The 27533-nt window shown below is 43.0% G+C and overlaps 1 protein-coding gene across 1 annotated transcript; it reads left to right on the top strand.

Moving 5' to 3' along the window:
- On the top strand, window positions 1-27421 carry LOC135536128 (NACHT, LRR and PYD domains-containing protein 3-like). Its single transcript, XM_064962523.1, has 9 exons — window positions 1-30; window positions 13810-13926; window positions 14071-14155; window positions 14279-14504; window positions 15807-17598; window positions 17862-18035; window positions 21380-21553; window positions 21720-21766; window positions 25978-27421. The coding sequence occupies exons 2-9, from the start codon at window positions 13859-13861 to the stop codon at window positions 26526-26528; spliced, it is 3117 nt and encodes a 1038-aa protein (XP_064818595.1). The 5' UTR covers window positions 1-30; window positions 13810-13858; the 3' UTR covers window positions 26529-27421.
- The last annotated feature ends 112 nt before the right edge of the window (window positions 27422-27533 follow it).

The raw sequence follows: 27533 nt of genomic DNA, 5'->3' as shown, positions 1-27533 counted from the left end.
CTCTGGTGAACATGACACCAAATCTAAGAGGTAAGAAGACAATGTTGTTTAAGAATTTACAAGGAGTGTATTTCCAAAACGCTATATCCATTAGAAATGTTTTTGGGGCCCACTACAAACAGTTATATGGGTCCACTAATACAGACGGCTATATGGGTCCACTAATACAGACGGCTATATGGGTCTACTAATACAGACGGATATATGGGTCTACTAATACAGACGGCTATATGGGTCTACTAATACAGACGGCTATATGGGTCTACTAATACAGACGGCTATATGGGTCTACTAATACAGACGGATATATGGGTCTACTAATACAGACGGCTATATGGGTCCACTAATACAGACGGCTATATGGGTCCACTAATACAGACGGCTATATGGGTCCACTAATACAGACGGCTATATGGGTCCACTAATACAGACGGCTATATGGGTCCACTAATACAGACGGCTATATGGGTCCACTAATACAGACGGCTATATGGGTCCACTAATACAGACGACTATATGGGTCCACTAATACAGACAGCTATATGGGTCCACTAATACAGACAGCTATATGAGTCCACTAATACAGACGGATATATGAGTCCACTAATACAGACAGCTATATGGGTCCACTAATACAGACGGCTATATGGGTCCACTAATACAGACGGCTATATGGGTCCACTAATACAGACGGCTATATGGGTCCACTAATACAGACGGCTATATGGGTCCATTAATACAGACGGCTATATGGGTCCACTAATACAGACGGATATATGGGTCCACTAATACAGACGGCCATATGGGTCCACTAATACAGACGGCCATATGGGTCCACTAATACAGACGGCCATATGCGTCCACTAATACAGACGGCCATATGGGTCCACTAATACAGACGGATATATGGGTACACTAATACAGACGGATATATGGGTCCACTAATACAGACGGCCATATGGGTCCACTAATACAGACGGATATATGGGTCCACTAATACAGACGGATATATGGGTCCACTAATACAAACGGATATATGGGTCCACTAATACAGACGGATATATGGGTTCACTAATACAGACGGATATATGGTGTCCACTAATACAGACGGATATATGGGTCCACTAATACAGACGGATATATGGGTCCACTAATACAGACGGATATATGGGTCCACTAATACAGACAGATATATGGGTCCACTAATACAGACGGATATATGGGTCCACTAATACAGACGGATATATGGGTCCACTAATACAGGACTGGTAAAGGTCCAGTGCACTACTTTTGTGAAGAAAAATGTATTTTTAAATTCAGATCCTTCAGCACCCTCAGCTGCCCTACTTCCAGTGGCTTTGGACTGTGATATGTGGTTGTCTCAACTAGCTTTCTTCAGATGAATGCACTTACTGTAAATCGTTCTGGATAAGAGCGTCTGCTAAACCAGGGCTTCTCTATCCTGTCTGGACTCGTTTCAATGTAAGATGTTTGATATAATTTTCACATGACATGACCACTTTGCCTCCTGTTAATTATTGCCTAGTATGTTGGCAGGCATTACCTTATTGTTTTTACTAGTTCTGATCGTTGTTACAAAGCTGAATTCTGACAATATAAACCGTTTTATCAACACACTCTTCACTCCTGTTTAAACCAAACAGGGTTCTATTTTGCTTCATATCCGGAACCACTAAAAGTTCTATATAGAATCACTTTTATAGGGTTCTTTGATCAGAACTCTAGAGGTTCTTCTTCACTAAACCAAAATGGTTCCATATAGAATCCTGCATGGTACCATTTATGAATTATGGCTAATACTATTACAGAGTAACATTTTTAGCTAGAATATAATTTAATAAACAATTATATAATGGATAAAAGAATACCAGCATAGTTATTTAGAATGTATTGTCTTTCTATGCAAACATAGTTTAGAAAAATGCACTGGTGGCCAGGGAGGCATCTCTTATGAATGTTAATCCAAGTCATCTCTGGCTGACTTCTTTACAGTACAATACAGTACAATACAGCACAGTACAGTACAATACAGTACAATACAATACAGGACAGTACAATACAGTACAGTACAGTACAATACAATACAGTACAGTACAATACAGTACAGTACAATACAGTACAGTACAATACAGTACAATACAATACAATACAATACAGCACAGTACAGTACAATACAGTACAGTACAATACAATACAATACAGTACAATACAGTACAGTACAGTACAATACAGTACAGTACAGTACAATACAGTACAATACAGTACAATACAGTACAATACAATACAATACATTTCAGTACAGTATAATACAATACAATACAGTACAATACAATACAGAACAGTACAATACAGTACAGTACAGTACAATACAATACAGTACAATACAGTACAATACAGTACAGTAGAGTACAGTACAATACAGTACAATACAGTACAGTACAGTACAGTACAATACAGTACAGTACAATACAGTACAGTACAATACAGTACAATACAGTACAATACAGTACAGTAAAATACAATACATTTCAGTACAGTACAATACAGTACAATACAATACAATACAGTACAATACAATACAGTACAATACAGTACAATACAGTACAGTACAATACAATACATTTCAGTACAGTATAATACAATACAATACAGTACAATACAATACAGAACAGTACAATACAGTACAGTACAATACAATACAGAACAGTACAATACAATACAATACAGTACAGTACAGTACAGTACAGTACAGTACAATACAGTACAATACATTTCAGTACAGTAAAATACAGTACAGTACAGTACAGTACAGTACAATACAATGCAGTACAGTACAGTACAGTACAATACAGTACAGTACAGTACAGTACAGTACAGTACAGTACAGTACAGTACAATGCAATACAGTACAATGCAATACAGTACAATACAGTACAGTACAATACAATACAGTACAGTACAATACCATGCAATACAGTACAATACAATACAGTACAAGACAGTACAGTACAGTACAATACAGTACAATACAGTACAATACAGTACAATACAATACAGTACAGTACAATACAGTACAGTACAGTGCAGTACAGTACAATACAATACAGTACAATACAGTACAACACAGTACAGTACAGTACAAATACAATACAGTACAATACAGTACAATACAGTACAATACAATCCATACAATACAGTACAGTACCATACAGTACAATACAATACAATACAGTACAGTACAATATAGTACAATACAATACAATACAGTACATTGTATTGAGGATGTGAACCCAGCAGTCCTCCAGTGGTCAGATCAATTCCGCCCATTTTTTCCAGTGCTGGACCGGGATTCGAACTGGCCACCTTTCAGCCACAGGTCCAACTCCTGCCAAAGCCCCAACTCCTTAGCCGCTGGGCCAAAACCTGAGTTAATCTTCAGAAATAAGCATTAGTTAATATGCCAAAATGTAGACAAAAGTATGTGGACACCTGCTTGTCATCTCATTCTGAAATCATGGGCATTAATAGGGAGTTGTTCCCCCTTTTGTTGCTCTAACAGCCTCCACTCTTCTGGGAAGGCTTTCCACTAAATATTGGAACATTGCTGAGGGGACTTACTTCCATTCAGCTACAAGAGCATTATTGAGGTTGGGCGATTAGGTCTGGCTCGCAGTCAGCGTTCCAATTGATCCAAGATTGGGGTTGAGGTCAGGGCTCTGTGCAGATCATTCAAGTTCTTCCACACCGATCTCGACAAACCATTTATGTATGGACCTCGCTTTGTGCACGGGGGCATTGTCAAGTTGAAACAGGAAAAGTCTTCACCAAACTGCTGCCACAAAGTTGGAAGCACAGAATTGTCTAGAATGTCAGTGTATACTGTAGCGTTAATATTTCCCTTTACTGGAACTAAGGGGCTTTGCCCTTTAGTGAAAAACAACCGCAGACCATTTTTCCTCCTCCACCAAACTTTACAGTGGGCATTGCGGCAGGTAGCGTTCTCCTGTCATCCACAAAACCCAGATTCATCTGACGGAGAGCCAGATTTTGAAGTGTTATTCATAACTCCAGAGAACATATTTCCACTGCTCCAGAGTCCAATGTCGTTGAGCTTTACACCCCTCCAGCCGACACTTGGCATTGCGCATAGTGATCTTAGGCTTGTGTGTGGCTGCTCGGCCATGGAAACCCATTTCATCAAGCTCCCAACTAACAGTTATTGTGCTGACGTTGCTTCCAGAGGCAGTTTTGAACTCTGTAGTGAGTTTAGCACCCGAGGAGAGACCATTTTTATGCGTTTCAGCACTCGGCGGTGTAGCCGTTGTTGCTGCTAGATGTTTCCACTTCACAATAACAGCACTTACAGGGAAACTCTAGCAGGGCACAAATTTGACGAACTGACTTGGTAGAAAGGTGGCATCCTATGAAGGTGCCAAGTTGAAAGTCACTGAGCTCTTCAGTAAGGCTATTCTACAGCAAATGTTTGTCTATGGAGATAGCATGGTGGTGTGCTACACCTGTCAGCAACGGATGAGGCTGAAATAGCCAAATCCACTTATTTGAAGGGGTGCCTACATACTTTATGTACACTACCGGTCAAATGTTTTAAAACACCTACTCATTCAAGAATTTTTCTTTATTTTTACTATTTTCTACATTGCAGAATAATAGTGAAGACATCAAAACTATGGAATAACACATATGGAATCATGTAGTAACAAAAAAAAGTGTTAAACAAATAAAAATATATTTTATATTTTATATTCTTCAAATAGCCACCCTTTGCCTTGATGACAGCTTTGCACACTCTAGGCATTCTCTCAACCAGCTTCACCTGGAATCTTTTTCCAACAGTCTTGACAGAGTTCCCACATATGCTGAGCCCTTGTTGGCTGCTTTTTCTTCAATCTGCTGTCTGACTCATCCCAAACCATCTCAATCGGGTTGAGGTCAGTGGATTGTGGAGGCCAGGTCATCTGATGCAGCAGTCCATCACTCTCTTTCTTGGTAAAATAGCCCTTACACAGCCTGGAGGTGTAACGACGTTCTTCGTTTGTCGAAAGAGAGTCGGACCGAAATGCAGCGTGTTTGTTACTCATGTTTATTAGTGAAAACAAATAACGAAACTATACATGAAATAACGAATAAATACAAAACAACAAAACGGAACGTGAAACCTATTACAGCCTGACTGGTGAAACTAACACAGAGACAGGAACAATCACCCACGAAATACAAAGTGAAACCCAGGCTACCTAAATACGGTTCCCAATCAGAGACAACGAGAATCACCTGACTCTGATTGAGAACCGCCTCAGGCAGCCAAACCTATGAAACACACACCCCTAATCAGCTACAATCCCAATAACTAAAAAACCCCACTAAATACAACAAACAATAAACCCATGTCACACCCTGGCCTGACCAACTAATAAACTAAAACACAAAATACTAAGACCAAGGCGTGACAGAACCCCCCCCCTAAGGTGCGGACTCCCGAACGCACCTCAAAACCATAGGGAGGGTCCGGGTGGGCGTCTGTCCATGGTGGCGGTTCCGGCTCCGGACGTGGACCCCACTTCATAAATGTCATTGTTCCTCCCCTTCGCGCCCTGGGATGATCCACCCTTGCCGCCGACCATGGCCGAATAGTCCTCACCCAGAAACCTACATAACAGAGGAGCAGCTCGTGACTGAGGGGCAGCTCGGGACTGAGGGGCAGCTCGGGACTGAGGGGCAGCCCGGCACTGAGAAGAAGCCCAGTACTGAGAAGAAGCCCAGTACCGAGAAGAAGCCCAGTACCGAGATGAAGCCCAGCCAGGCAGTTGAATCCGGCAGATCCTGGTTGACTGGCGGATCCTGGCTGACTATCAGATCTGGCAGATCCTGGCTGACTGGCGGATCCTGGCCGACTGGCGGATCTGGCAGATCCTGGCCGACTGGCGGATCCTGGCCGACTGGCGGATCCTGGCCGACTGGCGGATCCTGGCCGACTGGCGGATCCTGGCCGACTGGCGGATCTGGAAGAGTCTGGTTGACTGGCGGATCTGGAAGAGTCTGGCTGACTGGCGGATCTGGAAGAGTCTGGCTGACTGGCGGATCTGGAAGAGTCTGGCTGACTGGCAGATCTGGAAGAGTCTGGCTGACTGGCAGATCTGGAAGAGTCTGGCTGACTGGCAGATCTGGAAGAGTCTGGCTGACTGGCAGATCTGGAAGAGTCTGGCTGACTGGCAGATCTGGAAGAGTCTGGCTGACTGGCAGATCTGGAAGAGTCTGGCTGACTGGCAGATCTGGAAGAGTCTGGCTGACTGGCAGATCTGGAAGAGTCTGGCTGACTGGCAGATCTGGAAGAGTCTGGCTGACTGGCAGATCTGGAAGAGTCTGGCTGACTGGCAGATCTGGAAGAGTCTGGCTGACTGGCAGATCTGGAAGAGTCTGGCTGACTGGCGGCTCTGGCTGCTCCATGCAGACTGGCAGCTCTGGCTGCTCCATGCAGACTGGCAGCTCCTTGCAGACTGGCAGTTCTAGCTGCTCCAGGCAGACTGGCAGCTCTGGCTGCTCCATGCAGACTGGCAGCTCCTTGCAGACTGGCAGCTCTAGCTGCTCCATGCAGACTGGCAGCTCTGGCTGCTTCATGCAGACTGGCAGCTCCTTGCAGACTGGCAGCTCTATCTGCTCCATGCAGACTGGCAGCTCCTTGCAGATTGGCAGCTCCTTGCGGACTGGCAGCTCTAGCTGCTCCATGCATACTGGCAGCTCCTTGCAGACTGGCAACTCCATGCAGACTGGCAACTCTGGCTGCTCCAAGCAGACTGACAGCTCTGGCTGCCCCATGCAGACTGGCAACACTGGATGCTCCATGTAGACTGGCAGCTCTAGCTGCTCCATGCAGACTGACAGCTCTAGCTGCTCTAAGCAGACTGACAGCTCTGGCTGCCCCATGTAAACTGGCAGCTCTGGCTGCTCTATGCAGACTGACAGCTCTGGCTGCTCCATGCAAACTGGCAGCTCTAGCTGCTCCATGCAGGCAGGAGGCTCCGGCAGCGCTGTAGAGGAGGAAGGCTCTAGAACCGCTGAACAGGCGGGAGACTCCGACAGCGCAGGAGAGGGAGAAAGCGCTGGCTGCGCTGAACAGGCAAGGCGCACTGAAGGCCTGATGCGTGGTGCTGGCACTGGTGGTATTTGGCCGAGGACACGCACAGGAAGCCTAGTGCGGGGAACTGCTACCGGAGGGCTGGGGTGTGGAGGTGGTACTGGATAGAGGACAGGCACAGGAAGCCTGGTGTGGGGAGCTACCATCGGAGGACTAGCGTGTGAAGGTGGCACAGGATGGACTGGACCGTGAAGGTGTACTGGAGAGCCTGAGAGCAGGACTGGCACAGGACGTGCAAGGCTAGGTAGGTACACAGGAGGCTTAGTGCGTGAGGCTGGCACATTTTTCACCAGCCGACTAACACGCACCTCAGGACTAGTATGGAGCGCTGACCCAGGTGCCGTTAAATCCCCGACACGCTCCGTCGGACGAATATTGTACCTAAAGCACCAAACTAGCAACTCCCTCATTAATTTCTCCTCCAATTTCCCCATTAACACCTCCAACACCGATTCTGGTCTCCTCCTTGGCTCTTCACGATAAACAGGGAGAGTTGGCTCAGGTCTGTCTCCTGACTCAGCCACTCCCCCTCTGAGCCCCCCCCCAAGAAATTTTTGGGGCTTCGCTCTGCGCTGCCGTGTCTTTTTTTTTCGACTCCATTCTCCTATAGCCCTCTTCGCACTGCTCCAGCGAATCCCAGGCGGGCTCCGGCACTCTCTCTGGGTCGGCCGCCCACCTGTCTATTTCTTCCCACGTCGTAATATCCATACTGTACTCCATTCTGGGCTGCTCCTGTTTCCATCCACGTCGCCGTGCTGCCTCCTCATACCAGCGCCTCTCCGCTTCAGCCGCTTCTAGTTCCTCCTTGGGGCGGCGATATTCACCAGGCTGAGCCCAGGGTCCTTTTCCTTCCAGCTCCTGTTTCCTCTTCGCCTGCTGCACCTTTGGGCGGCTACACTCCCCTGGTTTAGCCCAGGGTCCTCTCCCGTCAAGGATTTCCTCCCATGTCCAGAAATCCTTAATACGTGGCTCCTCTTTGGGCTGCTCCTCTTTGGGCTGCTCCTGCCTGTTGACACGCTGCTCGGTCCGTGTGTGGTGGGTGATTCTGTAACGACGTTCTTCGTTTGTCGAAAGAGAGTCGGACCGAAATGCAGCGTGTTTGTTACTCATGTTTATTCGTGAAAACAAATAACGAAACTATACATGAAATAACGAATAAATACAAAACAACAAAACGGAACGTGAAACCTATTACAGCCTGACTGGTGAAACTAACACAGAGACAGGAACAATCACCCACGAAATACAAAGCGAAACCCAGGCTACCTAAATACGGTTGCCAATCAGAGACGACGAGAATCACCTGACTCTGATTGAGAACCGCCTCAGGCAGCCAAACCTATGAAACACACACCCCTAATCAGCTACAATCCCAATAACTAAAAAACCCCACCAAATACAACAAACAATAAACCCATGTCACACCCTGGCCTGACCAACTAATAAACTAAAACACAAAATACTAAGACCAAGGCGTGACAGGAGGTGTGTTTTGAACCCAGGTCTAATCTCTCTATCAGTACTAGCCACTCCTACTGCCAGTATATATATATAGACCACCTGATAGAACCCAGGTCTTATCTCTCTATCAGTACTAGCCACTCCTACTGCCAGTATATATATAGACCACCTGACAGAACCCAGGTCTTATCTCTCTATCAGTACTAGCCACTCCTACTGCCAGTATATATATAGACCACCTGACAGAACCCAGGTCTTATCTCTCTATCAGTACTAGCCACTCCTACTGCCAGTATATATATATATATATACCACCTGATAGAGAGATTAGACCTGGGTTCTATCAGTACTAGCCACTCCTACTGCCAGTATATATATATATATATATATAGACCACCTGATAGAACCCAGGTCTTATCTCTCTATCAGTACTAGCCACTCCTACTGCCAGTATATATATAGACCACCTGATAGAACCCAGGTCTTATCTCTCTATCAGTACTAGCCACTCCTACTGCCAGTATATATATAGACCACCTGATAGAACCCAGGTCTTATCTCTCTATCAGTACTAGCCACTCCTACTGCCAGTATATATATAGACCACCTGACAGAACCCAGGTCTTATCTCTCTATCAGTACTAGCCACTCCTACTGCCAGTATATATATAGACCACCTGATAGAACCCAGGTCTTCTCTCTCTATCAGTACTAGCCACTCCTACTGCCAGTATATATATAGACCACCTGATAGAACCCAGGTCTTCTCTCTCTATCAGTACTAGCCACTCCTACTGCCAGTATATATATATAGACCACCTGATAGAACCCAGGTCTTATCTCTCTATCAGTACTAGCCACTCCTACTGCCAGTATATATATATAGACCACCTGACAGAACCCAGGTCTTATCTCTCTATCAGTACTAGCCACTCCTACTGCCAGTATATATATATAGACCACCTGACAGAACCCAGGTCTTATCTCTCTATCAGTACTAGCCTAGTTAAAGTCAGAACAAAGCTGGCTGAATAAAGAGGGGGCACATAAAGTTAGGTAATCGTCAGACATTATATAGTCAGAGTAGGTTTGAGCTGTAGTCACTTATCATGCTGACTGACCTGATGGTCTCTGTAGGAAATGTTGTGAAAAATATCTGGCCTTGGCTCCATTCTCTGTCCTGCTACTGGTAGGCCTATAATGTGAACTGATCTGGGCCCGGTTAGGCTACGTTCATCCTTATTAAAATCGCATTTGAAAACACTCGTAATCTAACTCCTGCCTCAGACCAATCACAGAACAGTTACAGTGCACTCGGAAAGTATTCAGACCGCTTGACTTTTTCCTCATTTTGGTACGTTACAGCCTTATTCTGAAAGGGTCTCTGCCTCTGATTAACATCCCCACAGCATGATGCTGCCACCACCATGCTTCTAGCAAGAGTCCTGGTGGTTCCAAACTTCTTCCATTTAATAATGATGGAGGCCACTGTGTTCTTTGGGACCTTCAATTCAGCAGAAATTGTTTTGTACCCTCAACACAATCCTGTCTCGGAGCTCTATGGACAATTCCTTCAACATCATTGCTTGGTTTTTGCTCTGACATGCAATGTCAACTGTGGGACCTTATATTGACAGGTGTGTGGCTTTCCAAATCATATCCAATCAATTGAATTAACCACAGGTGGACTCCAATCATGTTGTAGAAAAAGCTCAAGGATGATAAGTGGAAAACAAGATGCACCTGAACACAATTTAGAGTCTAAGTAAAGGTTCTGAATACTTATGTAAAGAAAGTATTTCATCGTTTTTTTAAATAAATTAGCAAAAAATACTAAAAATCTGTTTTCACTTTGTCTTTATGGGGTATTAAAATCTATCACTTGATGGTTTCATTTCAGAAAGAAAAATCATCATGTTTTTTTGTGTGCAAAATGCTGCAATACATCTGCCTCACTCTCAGAGAAGTCAGTAGTACTGATTGTGGTACTGGTTTTACCCAGTCAAATGTAACAAACAACAGACGTTTTAATAAAGAACTGTACAAAACTGTCCACTTAGGAAGCAACACTGATTGACAACAAATTTCACATGCTGTTGTGCAAATGGAATAGACAACAGGTGGAAATTATAGGCAATTAGCAAGACACCCCCAATAAAGGAGTGGTTCTCAGTTCATATGCTTCCTGGCTGATGTTTTGGTCACTTTTGAATGCTGGAGGTGCTTTCACTCTAGTGGTAGCATGAGACGGAGTCTACAACCCACACAAGTGGCTCAGGTAGTGCAGCTCATCCAGGATGGCACATCAATGCGAGCTGCGGCAAGAAGGTTTGCTGTGTCTGTCAGCGTAGTGTCTAGAGCATGGAGCGCTACCAGGAGACAGGCCAGTACATCAGGAGACGTGGAGGAGGCCGTAGGAGGGCAACAACCCAGCAGCAGGACCGCTACCTCCGCCTTTGTGCAAGAAGGAGCAGGAGGAGCACTGCCAGAGCCCTGCAAAATGACCTCCAGCAGGCCACAAATGTGCATGTGTCTGCTCAAACGGTCAGAAACAGACTCCCATGAGGGTGGTATGAGGGCCCGACACCCACAGGTGGGGGTTGTGCTTACAGCCCAACACCGTGCAGGACGTTTGGCATTTGCCAGAGAACACCAAGATTGGCAAAATCGCCAGCATGACCGGTTTGGCGGTGGGTCAGTCATGGTGTGGGGTGGCATTTCTTTGGGGAGCCGCACAGCCCTCCATGTGCTCGCCAGAGGTAGCCTGACTGCCATTAGGTACCGAGATGAGATCCTCAGACCCCTTGTGAGGCCATATGCTGGTGCGGTTGGCCCTGGGTTCCTCCTAATGCAAGACAAGGCTAGACCTCATGTGGCTGGAGTGTGTCAGCAAGAGGAAGGCATTGATGCTATGTACTGGCCCGCCCGTTCCCCAGACCTGAATCCAATTGAGCACATCTGGGACATCATGTCTCGCTCCATCCACCAACGCCACGTTGCACCACAGACTGTCCAGGAGATGGCGGATGCTTTAGTCCAGGTCTGGGTGGAGATCCCTCAGGAGACCATCCACCACCTCATCAGGAGCATGCCCAGGCGTTGTAGGGAGGTCATACAGGCACGTGGAGGCCACACACACTACTGAGCCTCATTTTGACTTGTTTTAAGGACATTACATCAAAGTTGGATCAGCCTGTAGTGTGGTTTTCCACTTTCATTTTGAGTGTGACTCCAAATCCAGACCTCCATGGGTTGATGAATTTGATTTCCATTGATCATTTTTGTGTGATTTTGTTGTCAGCACATTCAACTATGTAAAGAAAAAAGTGTACAGTAATATGAGATCTGTATGTAAACATATTTGTTTTTTATTTAGAAGATGTTTTTATCAGGGCCCTGTTTCCCAAAATCATCTTGAAGCCCAGTTCATCGTTAGAACCTTTGTAGGTGCAATCTCTGAGCTGTTGCCGAAAACGGCCAAAAGGCCAAAAGGCCAAAACGTTAATAGATTTCACCATGTGAAACATTATGGAGGAATAAACTATGCTACAATTTCTGTGTTTTTATGGGTAATATGAACATCCACTTGAGTTGGGTGTCAGGTGGCTTTTACTGGTTCCATTTCTGTATTTGACCACTAGGTGGAGACATTGACAACAGTAGCCCCTCACCCTGAAGCCCAACCTGTATATTCTACCACCTTCTCTGATCAGCACCACCAACTGAAGAGAGTTTTCTCCCTAAGTGTCTTCCCCTGCTCTATATCATGTGTCAGACTCCACAGAGGGCAGAGTGTCTGCAGGTTTTCACTCCTTCTTTGTACTTGGAACTCCCCTCACCTGGTTGTCTAGGTCTTAAATCGAAAGGAAAAACCAAGAAGCAGCAGACACTAGGCCCTCCATGGAATGAGTTTGACACCCCTGCCCTACATGAACTTGTCCATTGTCTTTGTATGGTTATTCTGATGAAAGTAATGGTGAGCGATGGTTGCGCATTTTCCTTTTCAATGAGGATAGAATTCTGGGGTTGGACCTCGACTCACACTGGTTGAGCACCCTCCACCTCTTTCCAGTCTAAACATCATTAAATAAATTGAGACAAATTACAGACAGCAGTTTAAAAGTAGCAAATAAAACTGAATTGATTGAACATGAAATGTATTTCAATATGAATGAAAAGCGTCTGTAGCTGTTTTATATTTTAATCCCGTCATCTCAGTTTTCATTTGAAGCATCATTTTATACGTCGCTTGTTTGTATCAATCGCAAAGACAACTTTGGCAACTTTGTATTTGTAGTCAGCTTTGTTCTGAAGTTATCGGTGGTCACTGAGAGATGGATAAACCATGTGATATTATGTTTAGCAGAGATCTTCTGTGTTCAAAGTGACAATGCACTTAGCTGTTCTACGAGTGGTGTGAGGCAGGCGTTAGATTAAGAGCGTTTTCAAGTAAAACATTAATAACGATTGTCTTGGGAAAATCTCTGTTACGAATTCCCTGCGGTAACTGTTATCAGCACCTCACAACCCCAAGCAGTACACTCCACTCCCAACCCCCCAAGAGCCTGAGAGTCTAGGGGGAACCATAAACCAGCTTCTCAAAATGTGCCCTGAAAGGTTGCTAGGAAGGTTGCTAGGGGTTACTAGGGAGTTTGCTAGGTGGTTGCTAGGGAGTTTGCTAGGGTGGTTGCTAGGGAGTTTGCTAGGGTGGTTGCTAGGGAGGTTGCTAGGGGGCCGGACATCTGCCCATCATCGTGACTCTGCAGGTTACACAATATTCTCAGTCTCCCTCAAGCAGTGACAGAGAGCAACATCTCTGCCCATCCAACAGCTGGACTCAATAACATCTTTCTGGACTTATGGGATGTTGTGTGTTCACAAAGTGAGTTGTGTGACATGTGTATATTGTTCTTCATAGTTAGTTGTTAATAATATTGCCTGCTGTCTTTGTGTATATGAATTGTAATATGTACAGGTAGCAGATACATGTTCATCCAGTCCTTCCCTTGTTAATAGTTTTGTTGCTCTCGTAATTGCTTGAAACAAGAAAATGACTTTTACATACTTAAAAAAAATATATATATGTTGTGTTTTGGAATGAAACTCTTCTTATTTTTCTCCATTTGAGCTCAGAGTAGATGAGAGATGTAATGTTTGTCTCTGTTGTGTTGAAGTCCAATCAAGCAGGAGAGACCAGCCTCCCCTGTACCCAGCTGTGTGTCCATGAAGAGTGACCGGTCTATGGGTATACCTATAAACTTTAGAAAGGGAGACTTTTCTACTGAACAAAGGTAAGAAGAACTCAGGGGTCATGGTCAGCGAGTTAAACAACACTGTCTCTAGTCATTTCTCCTCTCCCATTTTCCCATTTCTTAATTTTTTTAATGTATTTTGTGTGTGTGTGTGTGTGCAATCCTTGGATGTTTTGTCAACAGAGACCAACAGGAGAGATCAGAGTCAGAGATTCTCAGTGGTCAGTCTTCCCAGAGTCATCAAACAGACCTGGCCTCCATATTCAGTGTATGTGGTCCTGTTATGTACATTTGTTTACCTCAAGTAAGGTTGATCTGTCAATCATTCATTAATGTGTTCATGAGAAAGCATTTCTTCTCTTGCTTAAATTATTTACTTAATTTATTTCAGTTGCTTGAAGAGAATTTTATGACATTTGTGAACAACGAGCTGAAGAGGTTCAAGAGGATTCTTAGTCCAGAACTCCCACAAGGCTTTGAGAGTCAGAAGCAGGATAAGGAAGTGGATGCTGAAGATGAGAAGCATGAGAGCAGTGCCAGAGAGGGGGCTCTGAAGATCACACTGCACATCCTGAGGAAAATGAACCAGAAGGAGCTTGCTGACACACTGGAGAAAAGTAAGAGCTGTCTGCCTCATGTTGAATGCTGTTTTACAACAAACATTTAAAAGCTGTAGCTAAAGTACTGTAGCAGCCTTAACACAACCCCTGATGACCTCATCAAGTAGCAACAGAATGTGTTGTGTTAATTCATTTATACAGTGTCACGATCGTCGTTGGAATCAGACTCAGACCAAAGCGCAGTGTGGAATCGGTTCGACATCTTTTTATTATAAGAGAACCGAACAAAAAAAAACAAAGAATAAATGATACGTGAACCTCAAGCAGCGCTCACAGGCAACTACACAGAAACAAGATCCCACCTAAACCAGTGGGGAAATGGCTGCCTAAATATGATCCCCAATCAGAGACAACGATAAACAGTTTCCTCTTATTGGGAACCATACCAGGCCAACATAGAAATACACAACCTAGAAGGAACACCCCCCCTAGTCACTGTTAGGAAATTATGATTTAATATGACTGAACAAATCATTTTAAATGGAACTGAAAGTAAACTTATACTCTGTTATATTATATCTGATTAACAATATGAGTTCATAAGAAGGGATTGTGAGAGACGGACAAGGAGTAATAAAATGTTAATGAACACCATTCCAACTAGGCAGAAACAAATGGGTTGGGGACTGAATAAACACATAAGGTCGTTAGCCTATGGTTGACCCAACTGAAACTTAGCTCTGGGGTTTTTAGATAAGGCAGTAAGTGCATTCCTAGGTTTTCTGTCTAATAAAACTGTCAGTTCAGTGGTGATCGATAATGTTGAGGGGTAAAAAGTTATCTGGGAGTTAGAATGAACTTTTCACCTCACTTTGTCCCGGTCGAGGAGGGGATTCGGTTAAAGCAGTGAAATGAAGTTATGATCTGTATATAAACTGATGCATGTGGTTAAGTGTCAGCGCGCTCCGAGAATAAATTCTATGACTTATTATTGAAAGACTGGTCTGCGTCTATTTTATGCAAACAAGAAATCTTACAAATTCTCAGAAAATAGATTAAGGGCTTTCAATTGAAGAAAGCACATTGGCATAATTAAATTATAGTAACAGTCACACCCCGACCTAACCAAAATAGAGAGAGAGAGAGAGAGAGAGAGAGAGAGAGAGAGAGAGATAATAATACCATCAAAAATACCAATAACAATATCATCAGTCACTCCAGTGTGTAATGCATTATGAAAACATTTACACATTTATACAGAGTTAAGAGAATACATTAATATAATTGAAAACTGTTCAACACTTTATAACATTAAATCATACATAATATTAATATCATCTGTGTTATTTCTTCATTCAGATGAGCTTGCTGTGATTTGCCAACGTGAACTCAAATCTAATCTAAAGAAGAAGTTTCAATGTGTATTTGAGGGGATCGCTAAACAAGGAAACCCAACACTTCTCAATAAGATCTACACAGAGCTCTACATCACAGAGGGTGGAACAGGAGAGGTCAATAATGAACATGAGCTGAGACAGATTGAGACAACAACCAGGAAACAAGCAAGACCAGAGACTGCAATCAAATGTAACGACATCTTCAAACCCTTAACTGGACAAGAAAAACCTATCAGAACTGTGCTGACAAAGGGAGTCGCTGGCATTGGAAAAACAGTCTCTGTGCAGAAGTTCATTCTGGACTGGGCTGAAGGAAAAGCAAATCAGGATGTCCAATTTGTATTTTCATTCCCTTTTCGGGAGCTGAATAAGATGAAAGGGGAAAAACACTCTTTGATTGGACTTCTCAATCACTTCTCAATGGAAACCAAAGAATCAAGAATCTCCAACTACGACAAGTACAAAGTTCTGTTCATCTTTGATGGTCTGGATGAGTGCCGACTGCCCCTAGACTTCCAGAAGAACAAGATCTGTTGTGACGTCACCAAGTCAACCTCAGTGGATGTTCTGCTGACAAATCTCATCAAGGGAAATCTGCTTCCCTCTGCTCTCCTCTGGATAACTACCCGACCTGCAGCAGCCAATAAGATCCCTTCAGAGTGTGTTGACCAGGTGACAGAGGTACGAGGGTTCAATGACCCACAGAAGGAGGAGTACTTCAGGAAGAGATTCAGTGATGAGGACCTGGCCAGCAGAATCATCTCACACATAAAGACATCAAGGAGCCTCCACATCATGTGCCACATTCCAGTCTTTTGTTGGATTTCTGCAACAGTCCTTGAAGACATGCTGAAACATAAGAGAGAAGAGGTGCCCAAGACTCTGACTGAGATGTACACACACCTTGTGGTGTTTCACACCAATCAGAAGAATGAAAAGTATCTTGGGAAAGAAGAGACAGGTCCCGACTGGAATAAAGAGAGCATTCTGTCACTGGGAAAACTGGCTTTTCAACAGCTTCTGAATCACAATCTGATTTTCTATGAAGAAGACCTGAAAGAGGCTGGAATTGATGTCAATGAAGCCTCATTGTACTCAGGATTGTGCACACAGCTCTCTAAAGAGGAATGTGGGCTGTACCAGGAAAAGGTGTACTGCTTCGTGCATCTGAGCATTCAGGAGTTTCTGGCTGCTGTATATGTGTTCCTTTCATTCAGCAACAACAATGAGAATCTAATGGCCGAACCTCAATCAACGTCCAGGAACATTTCTGCGCTGGTTAGAGACAAGCCTGAAGTTACTTTCTACAAGAGTGCTGTGGATGAAGCCTTACAAAGTGAGACAGGAAATCTGGACCTTTTCCTCCGCTTCCTTCTGGGCCTCTCACTGGAGTCCAATCAGAAGCACTTACGAGGTCTACTGACAAAGACAAGAAGCAGCTCACAGAGCCATGAAGAAACAGTCAAGTACATCAAAGAGAAGATCAGGGAGAATCCCTCTCCAGAGAGGTGCATCAATCTGTTCCACTGTCTGAATGAACTGAATGACCATTCTCTAGTGGAGGAGATCCAAAGCTACCTGAGATCAGGAAGTGTCTCCAGTGATGATCTCTTACCTGCACAGTGGTCAGCGCTGGTCTTTGTGTTGCTGACTTCAGAAAAGGAGTTGGATGTGTTTGACCTGAAGAAATACTCCAGATCAGAGGAAGGTCTTCTGAGGCTGCTGCCAGTGGTCAAAGCCTCCAGAGCTGCTCTGTGAGTACATCAAATACATTTAAGTACTAATCATCAGAAAGAAATATACAGTTCAGAGAAAATATTTATTATTGAAAAACATATTTAACCAGTGCATTGATGTTCACATTAGTATAACAATATGACCATACAATTCTAGGAGACGGAAGGTGAATCTATATGTTGTTTGAGAGAATAAACTAAATGCATATGCCATTGTCCTTCTACACTGCTGGTGTTAAACTAACATTGTGTTTGTGAAATCATGATGATCTCTCTGTCAGACTGTCAGGCTGTGGAGTCACAGAGGAAGGCTGTGCTTCTCTGGTCTCAGCTCTGACATCAAACCCCTCACACCTGAGAGAGCTGGATCTGAGTAACAATGACCTGAAGGATTCAGGAGTGAAGCTGCTCTCTGCTGGACTGGGGAATCCCCACTGTAAACTGGACACTCTGAGGTCAGAATTCCTGTAGTTGGTCAACAAGTGATAACTGTTCACCAGATCTACATGTGTTTACCAAGGAACACATAGTCCACATCATATGTGTTTGGACAGTGTTTTCTGTTTTAAATGTGGTGCTATGCTCCAGCATTTAGGATTTGAGAGAGAATGTTTCATATTAGGCGACAGTATATAATGTCACCTTTAATTTGAGGGTATTTTCATACAAGTGTTACTGTTTAGAAATGAAAGCACTCTGTGTCTATTTATCCCATTTGAGAATGTCATAATCATTTTGACAAATTCACTTATAGTATATTAATTAAAGTAGTCATAAGATTAGTATTTAGTCCCATATTCCTTGCCTGCAGTGATTACATCAAGCTTGTGATTCTACTAACTTGTTCAATGCACTAGCAGTTTGTTTGGTTGTGTTTTGAATGATGTTTTTCCCAATAGAAACAGAATGGTGAAAAATGTCCTGTATCTTTTTGGAGTCACTTCACTTGTATTGTCAGTAGGAATAGAAGATGTTTCTGAACACTTCTACATTCATGTGGATGCTACCATGATTATGAATAATCATGAATGATGATGAATGAGAAAGTTATAGAGGCATGAGGATCATACCCCCTCTGTTATTTGTGATCGAGTAAATAGAGTAAATAACCCACAGACACTAGAGAAGCTTTAACCAAGTTTAATTCTTCCCAAAGTTTCTGTACAGCTGTAAGCAGACAACCCAACATTTCTCCCATCCAGATATTTATATTCCACTCAAGACACTCCTCCTTCTCTCCAATCCTTCTTACGGTTTAACAGAAAAATAGTAACAAGATCCCAAACCCTTATTACTCCCTTCAGGTGACCTGTCCTCACCTCCTGACCTTAACCCCTCCTTCACCTAATCCACAGATGTCCATCTGTCTCCCCTGTATCAACACATCGCTGTTCTCACCTCCTGACCTCAACCCCTCCTTCACCTAATCCACAGATGTCCATCTGTCTCCCCTGTATCAACACGTTCCTGTTCTCACCTCCTGACCTCAACCCCTCCTTCACCTAATCCACAGATGTCCATCTGTCTCCCCTGTATCAACACATCGCTGTTCTCACCTCCTGACCTCAACCCCTCCTTCACCTAATCCACAGATGTCCATCTGTCTCCCCTGTATCAACACATTCCTGTTCTCACTTCCTGACCTCAACCCCTCCTTCACCTAATCCACAGATGTCCATCTGTCTCCCCTGTATCAACACGTTCCTGTTCTCACCTCCTGACCTCAACCCCTCCTTCACCTATAATCCACAGATGTCCATCTGTCTCCCCTGTATCAACACGGTGCTCTGCTCCCATCCCCCAACACATTTCAACACATTCCACAGCTGTCCTTCTACAGAGAACCCTTCACTTTCTCCTTTAATCCTATGCTTTTTCTCTATCATTTATTAAATATCTTAATGTTCAAAATGTCGAACCCGACATTGGTAGTGGTGAGAGGTTAGCATGTTTTGTTGTAGTCTCTGTTATTGGTAATGGTGAGAGGTTAGCATGTTTTGTTGTAGCCTCTGTTATTGGTAATGGTGAGAGGTTAGCATGTTTTGTTGTAGCCTCTTATTGGTAATGGTGAGAAGTTAGCATGTTTTGTTGTAGTCTCTGTTATTGGTAATGGTGAGAGGTTAACATGTTTTATTGTAGCCTCTGTTATTGGTAATGGTGAGAGGTTAGCATGTTTTGTTGTGACCTTTTGGGGGGGGGCTAGATACATAAAGTGCTATAATTCCTAAATGTTGAAACGTATGTATGAAAATACCCCCCCCCAAAAGGTGACATTATATACTGTCACCTCATATGAAATATTTGATCTCAAATCCAAAATTTTGGCGTATACAGTCATGGCCACAAGTTTTGAGAATGACACAAATATTAATTTTCACAAAGTCTGCTGCCTCAGATGGTATGATGGCAATTTGCATATACTCCAGAATGTTATGAAGAGTGATCAGATTAATTGCAATTAACTGCAAAATCCCGATTTGCCATGCAAATGAACTGAATCCCCCACCAAAAACATTTCTAAGAGGCTTCAGGGCGCCCAAGAAAGTCCAGCAAGCACCAGGACCGTCTCCTAAAATTGATTCAGCTGAGGGATCGGGGCACCACCAGTACAGAGCTTGCTCAGGAACGGCAGCAGGCAGGTGTGAGTGCATCTGCACACACAGTGAGGCAAATTCTTTTGGAGGATGGCCTGGTGTCAAGAAGGGCAGCAAAGAAGTCACTTCTCTCCAGGAAAAACATCAGGGACAGACTGATATTCTGCAAAAGGTACAGGGATTGGACTGCTGAGGACTGGTGTAAAGTCATTTTCTCTGATGAATCCCCTTTCTGATTGTTTGGGGCATCCGGAAAAAAGGTGAGCACTACCATCATTCCTGTGTCATGTCAACAGTAAAGCATCCTGAGACCATTCATGTGTGGCGTTGCTTCTCAGCCAAGGGAGTGGGCTCACTCACAAATTTGCCGAAGAACACAGCCATGAATAAAGAATGGTACCAACACATCCTCCGAGAGCAACTTCTCCCAACAATCCAGGAACAGTTTGGTGACGAACAAGGCCTTTTCCAGCATGATTGAACACCTTGCCATAAGGCAAAGGTGATAACTAAGTGGCTCGTGGAACAAAACATCGATATTTTGGGTCTATGGCCAGGAAATTCCCCAGACCTTAATCCAATTGAGAACTTGTGGTCAATCCTCAAGAGGCGGGGGGACAAACAAAAACCGACAAATTCTGACAAACTCCAAGAATTGATTATGCAAGAATGGGCTGCCATCAGTCAGGATGTGGCCCAGAAGTTAATTGACAGCATGCCAGGGCGGATTGCATCAACTTCATGTAATTGTCAATAAAAGCCTTTGACACTTTTGAAATACTTGTAATTATACTTAGTAGTAACATCTGACAAAAAATATCTCTAGATACTGAAGCAGCAAACTTTGTGGAAATTCATATTTGTGTCATTCTCAAAACTTTTGGCCATGACTGTACAGCAACGTTTAAAATGTTAGCTTCACTGTCAAAATAGATATGGTGTGAACTGTATACTCAATACAATCGAAATCTGATACCTCACTGTCTGTCTTTTGACTGATACTGCTTTTTAAACTGGTCTGGTCAGTCTATTCAAATATTTGTACTATACATGTTTCTATCTAATAATGATACGTTCATTTATGAATATACATGGCAGGTTTCAGGACACTGATATATCTGAATATGTTGATCAAATATACTGTCACTGTATTTTCACCACTAAAGAATAGCAGTGTGGTTTTAAAATGATTTTACCTTTTGCAGGCTGTCCCGATGTCAAGTCACAGAGGAAGGTTGTGCTTCTCTGGTCTCAGCTCTGAGGTCAAACCCCTCACACCTGAGAGAGCTGGACCTGAGCTACAATCACCCAGGAGACTCAGGAGTCAGACTGCTCTCTGCTGGACTGGAGGATCCACACTGCAGACTCGAGAAACTCAAGTGTGTAGAGGGTTTATATCAATGTTCATATCAGACATGTTTGAGTTATCAGGCTAGTTAAGATAAACATTCTTCAACCACTTGGACAAAGTTATATGCAGACCGTGTGTGTGTGTGTGTGTGTGTGTCACTCAATGACTGTCTGTTCTTCTGCTTACTGCTACAGTGTGGAACATGGTGGAGAGTACACAATGAAACCTGGGCTTAGAAAATGTGAGTGTTGACTTCTGTGAAGAATATGACTAAGAATAAGTCTTAATTCAAGTTAAGTCAAAGACCACCATCATTACTTACTTGGTCATATAAAATATCAGCTGTAGTTCTACAGAAGCAGAAATCAGGAACACCAAAGTTTAGAAAGAGTTGCTTTGACAATGTGTGTGTCTGTGTATGTGGGTGGCATGTTTGTGTTACATTATAAATGTGTGTGTGTGTCATGTTTGTGTTACATTAGAAATGTAAATGTGTGGCATGTTTGTTACACACACACACATTTCTAATGTAACGCAAACATGCCACACACATACACATTTCTAATGTAACACAAACATGCCATACACATACACACACACACATTTCTAATGTATGTGTGTGGCATGTTTGTGTTACATTAGAAATGTGTGTAACAAACATGCCACACACATTTCTAATGTATGTGTGTGGAATGTTTGTGTTACATTCTAAATGTGTGTGTGTGTGTGCAGGCAGTTGCACAGATTATTATTATTATTTTTTTAAACCTTTATTTAAAAAGGAAAGTCAGTGAAGAACAAATTCTTATTTTCACTGATGGCCTAGGAACAGTGGGGTTAACTGCCTGTTCAACAAACTCTTATTTTCACTGACAGCCTAGGAACAGTGGGGTTAACTGCCCGTTCAACAAACTCTTATTTTCACTGACGGCCTAGGAACAGTGGGGTTAACTGCCTGTTCAACAAATTCTTATTTTCACTGACGGTCTAGGAACAGTGGGGTTAACTGCCTGTTCAACAAACTCTTATTTTCACTGACGGCCTAGGAACAGTGGGGTTAACTGCCTGTTCAACAAACTCTTATTTTCACTGACGGCCTAGGAACAGTGGGGTTAACTGCCTGTTCAACAAATTCTTATTTTCACTGACGGCCTAGGAACAGTGGGGTTAACTGCCTGTTCAACAAATTCTTATTTTCACTGACGGCCTAGGAACAGTGGGGTTAACTGCCTGTTCAACAAATTCTTATTTTCACTGACGGCCTAGGAACAGTGGGGTTAACTGCCTGTTCAACAAATTCTTATTTTCACTGACGGCCTAGGAACAGTGGGGTTAACTGCCTGTTCAACAAATTGTTATTTTCACTGACGGCCTAGGAACAGTGGGGTTAACTGCCTGTTCAACAAATTCTTATTTTCACTGACGGCCTAGGAACAGTGGGGTTAACTGCCTGTTCAACAAATTCTTATTTTCACTGACGGCCTAGGAACAGTGGGGTTAACTGCCTGTTCAACAAATTCTTATTTTCACTGATGGCCTAGCAAATTCTTATTTTCACTGATGGCCTAGGAACAGTGGGGTTAATTGCCTGTTCAACAAATTCTTATTTTCACTGATGGCCTAGGAACAGTGGGGTTAACTGCCTGTTCAACAAATTCTTATTTTCACTGATGGCCTAGGAACAGTGGGGTTAACTGCCTGTTCAACAAATTCTTATTTTCACTGATGGCCTAGGAACAGTGGGGTTAACTGCCTGTTCAACAAATTCTTATTTTCACTGATGGCCTAGGAACAGTGGGGTTAACTGCCTGTTCAACAAATTCTTATTTTCACTGACGGCCTAGGAACAGTGGGGTTAACTCTTATTTTCACTGACGGCCTAGGAACAGTTGGGTTAACTGCCTGTTCAACAAATTCTTATTTTCACTGACGGCCTAGGAACAGTGGGGTTAACTGCCTGTTCAACAAATTCTTATTTTCACTGACGGCCTAGGAACAGTGGGGTTAACTGCCTGTTCAACAAATTCTTGTTTTCACTGACGGCCTAGGAACAGTGGGGTTAACTGCCCGTTCAACAAACTCTTATTTTCACTGACGGCCTAGGAACAGTGGGGTTAACTGCCCGTTCAACAAACTCTTATTTTCACTGACGGCCTAGGAACAGTGGGGTTAACTGCCCGTTCAACAAACTCTTATTTTCACTGACGGCCTAGGAACAGTGGGGTTAACTGCCCGTTCAACAAACTCTTATTTTCACTGACGGCCTAGGAACAGTGGGGTTAACTGCCTGTTCAACAAATTCTTATTTTCACTGACGGCCTAGGAACAGTGGGGTTAACTGCCTGTTCAACAAACTCTTATTTTCACTGACGGCCTAGGAACAGTGGGGTTAACTGCCTGTTCAACAAACTCTTATTTTCACTGACGGCCTAGGAACAGTGGGGTTAACTGCCTGTTCAACAAATTCTTATTTTCACTGACGGCCTAGGAACAGTGGGGTTAACTGCCTGTTCAACAAATTCTTATTTTCACTGACGGCCTAGGAACAGTGGGGTTAACTGCCTGTTCAACAAATTCTTATTTTCACTGACGGCCTAGGAACAGTGGGGTTAACTGCCTGTTCAACAAATTGTTATTTTCACTGACGGCCTAGGAACAGTGGGGTTAACTGCCTGTTCAACAAATTGTTATTTTCACTGACGGCCTAGGAACAGTGGGGTTAACTGCCTGTTCAACAAATTCTTATTTTCACTGACGGCCTAGGAACAGTGGGGTTAACTGCCTGTTCAACAAATTCTTATTTTCACTGACGGCCTAGGAACAGTGGGGTTAACTGCCTGTTCAACAAATTCTTATTTTCACTGACGGCCTAGGAACAGTGGGGTTAACTGCCTGTTCAACAAATTCTTATTTTCACTGACGGCCTAGGAACAGTGGGGTTAACTGCCTGTTCAACAAATTCTTATTTTCACTGACGGCCTAGGAACAGTGGGGTTAACTGCCTGTTCAACAAATTCTTATTTTCACTGACGGCCTAGGAACAGTGGGGTTAACTGCCTGTTCAACAAACTCTTATTTTCACTGACGGCCTAGGAACAGTGGGGTTAACTGCCCGTTCAACAAATTCTTATTTTCACTGACGGCCTAGGAACAGTGGGGTTAACTGCCCGTTCAACAAATTCTTATTTTCACTGACGGCCTAGGAACAGTGGGGTTAAATGCCTGTTCAACAAATTCTTATTTTCACTGATGGCCTAGGAACAGTGGGGTTAACTGCCTGTTCAACAAATTCTTATTTTCACTGATGGCCTAGGAACAGTGGGGTTAACTGCCTGTTCAGGGGCAGAATGACAGATTTGTATCTTGTCAGCTCGGGATTTGAACTTGCAACCTTCCGGTTACGAGTCCAACACTCTAACCACTAGGCTACCCTGGCGATTGAGGTCTATCTGTTCCCCAGCACCTGCCCCTTTGCCCTCACTAAGTACCTTTTGGGGTGGTGGTTTATACACTGATAAAGATTGATACATGTTATAGATACTTTTATACTGAACAAAAATCTAAATGCAACAAGCAACAATTTCAAAGATTTTACTGAGTTACAGTTCATATGAGGAAATCAGCCTGTTGAACGAAATAAATAATGCCATCATTTATGGATTTTACATGACTGGAAATACAGATATCTATTGGTCACAGATACCTTTAAAAACGTTGGGTGAGTGGATCAGAAAACCAGTCAGTATACGTATATATATATATATATATATAATATGCAGAACATCATTTTCCTCCTGCAGCGCAACACATCTTCATTGCATTGTTGATCAGGCTGTTGATTGTGGCCTGTAGAATGTTGTCCAACTAGTTAAGTAAAGGTCAAATATTACAAATTTAATTTTTTATTTATTTAACTAGGCAAGTCAGTCAAGAACAAATTCTTATTTACAATGACAGCCAAACCAGGATGACACTGGGCCAGTTGGCAAAAGGCCTCCTGCGGGGATTGGGGCTGGGATATTTAAAAAACAACAGTAGGACAAAACACACATAGACAAGAGTGACAACACTACATCAAGAGAGACCTAAGACAACAACATAGCATGGCAGCAACACATGACAACACAGCAGGGTAGCAACACAACATGACAACAACATGGTAGCAACACAACATGACAACAACATGGTAGTAACACAAAATGGCAGATAAAATGATACTTGCACAAAACAGGGTACAAACATTATTGGGCACAGACAACAGCACTAAGGCAAGAAGGTAGAGACAACAATACATCACTCAGAGCAGCCACAACTGTCAGTAAGAATGTACATGATTGAGTCTTTGAATGAAGAGATGGAGATAAAACTGTCCAGATTGAGTGTGAAAAGTGAGTTAACATTCGAATGTGAATGGTGATGATTTCTAATATTGTGTCTGGTTTCATCCACCAGATGCCTGTGATCTCACACTGAACCCAAACACAGCACACAGACTCCTCTCTCTGTCTGAGGAGAACAGAAAGGTGACACGGAGGAGACAGAAGCAGCCGTATCCTGATCACCCAGAGAGATTTGAGGACCGTGGACAGGTGCTCTGTAGAGAGCGTCTGACTGGGCGCTGTTACTGGGAGGTAGAGTGGAGTGGGAGTGGGGCTGTTATAGGAGTGACATATAAAGGAATCAGCAGGAGAGGAGGTAATGACTGTGGGCTTGGATGGAATGACAAGTCCTGGAGTCTACGCTGCTCTGACAACAGTTTATATGCCTGGCACAATAATGCTCACATTACCTTAGACGTGCCCCCCTCCAGCTCCCACCATGTAGGAGTGTATCTGGACTGGCCAGCCGGCACTCTGTCCTTCTACAGTGTCTCCTCTGACACACTGACCCACCTGCACACATTCAACACCACATTCACTGAGCCCCTCTATCCAGGGTTTAGGGTTTATGACACCTCTTCAGTGTCCCTGTGTCATGTGGTCCCTGTGTCAAACACAACATGATGTTTCACTCTAATGGTCATGTTCAGTAAGACACACTGGAGCAACAATGTAGAATAACTCTCTAGTGTGTAAACATATGATTGTAAATATTCATGAATAAACACCATTGAAGTTGACAGACATTGTCAACTAGAGTCATCCATTAATACAATGAATCACCACACTGTGTTGTAAAAACTGTTTTCATTTAGAAATCATTGATTTTGTTGTTATTGGGCTTCTTGGTGTTTGTACATATTGTTGTCTGCAGCATGTTTATTTGTCAAATTCTTGACACAACAATCTTGTTTGTGTTTAAACTCAAATCAACTGAATGAAATGTACATGTGACAGATGTGACTAATAAATTTAATCAACCAGATGAAAGAAGAGAGGTGGAAATGTTTTAATATTGATCACAATATGACAGTACAGTAATAGATGGAAGAAGAGAGGTGTAAATGTTTTAATAGTGATCAGAATATGACAGATGGAATAATAGATGGAAGAAGAGAGGTGGAAATGTTTTAATATTGATCAGAATATGACAGTACAGTAATAGATGGAAGAAGAGAGGTGTAAATGTTTTAATATTGATCACAATATGACAGTACAGTAATAGATGGAAGAAGAGAGGTGTAAATGTTTTAATAGTGATCAGAATATGACAGATGGAATAATAGATGGAAGAAGAGAGGTGGAAATGTTTTAATACTGATCACAATATGACAGTACAGTAATAGATGGAAGAAGAGAGGTGTAAATGTTTTAATACTGATCACAATATGACAGTACAGTAAATGGAGTACAGTAATAGGGGTTGTGTTCAGTACATAGAAATGGGTCTTATTCAGGTGAAAATAAATATTTTATGATCACACACACTAATCATTCTGTTGTTACTACTGTATGATGCTGAGAGAACAGGACACTAATCATTATATGTTGTTACTACTGTATGATGCTGAGAGAACAGAACACTAATAATCATTATATTATATGTTACTACTGTAATCATTATATGTT

The sequence above is a fragment of the Oncorhynchus masou genome, unplaced genomic scaffold (genome assembly GCF_036934945.1).
Source record: "Oncorhynchus masou masou isolate Uvic2021 unplaced genomic scaffold, UVic_Omas_1.1 unplaced_scaffold_560, whole genome shotgun sequence".
Classification (NCBI taxonomy): Eukaryota; Metazoa; Chordata; class Actinopteri; order Salmoniformes; family Salmonidae; genus Oncorhynchus; species Oncorhynchus masou.
Note: the sequence above shows the minus strand (reverse complement) of the source record. Positions and strands in the feature narration are given on the sequence as shown.

Bases quoted from the DNA above. Each gene is read 5' to 3' on its own strand.
- LOC135536128 (XM_064962523.1), top strand. From the start codon at position 13,859: ATGAAGAGTGACCGGTCTATGGGTATACCTATAAACTTTAGAAAGGGA. The intron at 14,505-15,806 runs GTAAGAGCTGTC...TTCTTCATTCAG, and splicing joins TGCTGACACACTGGAGAAAA to ATGAGCTTGCTGTGATTTGC. The intron at 21,767-25,977 runs GTGAGTGTTGAC...TTCATCCACCAG, and splicing joins GAAACCTGGGCTTAGAAAAT to ATGCCTGTGATCTCACACTG.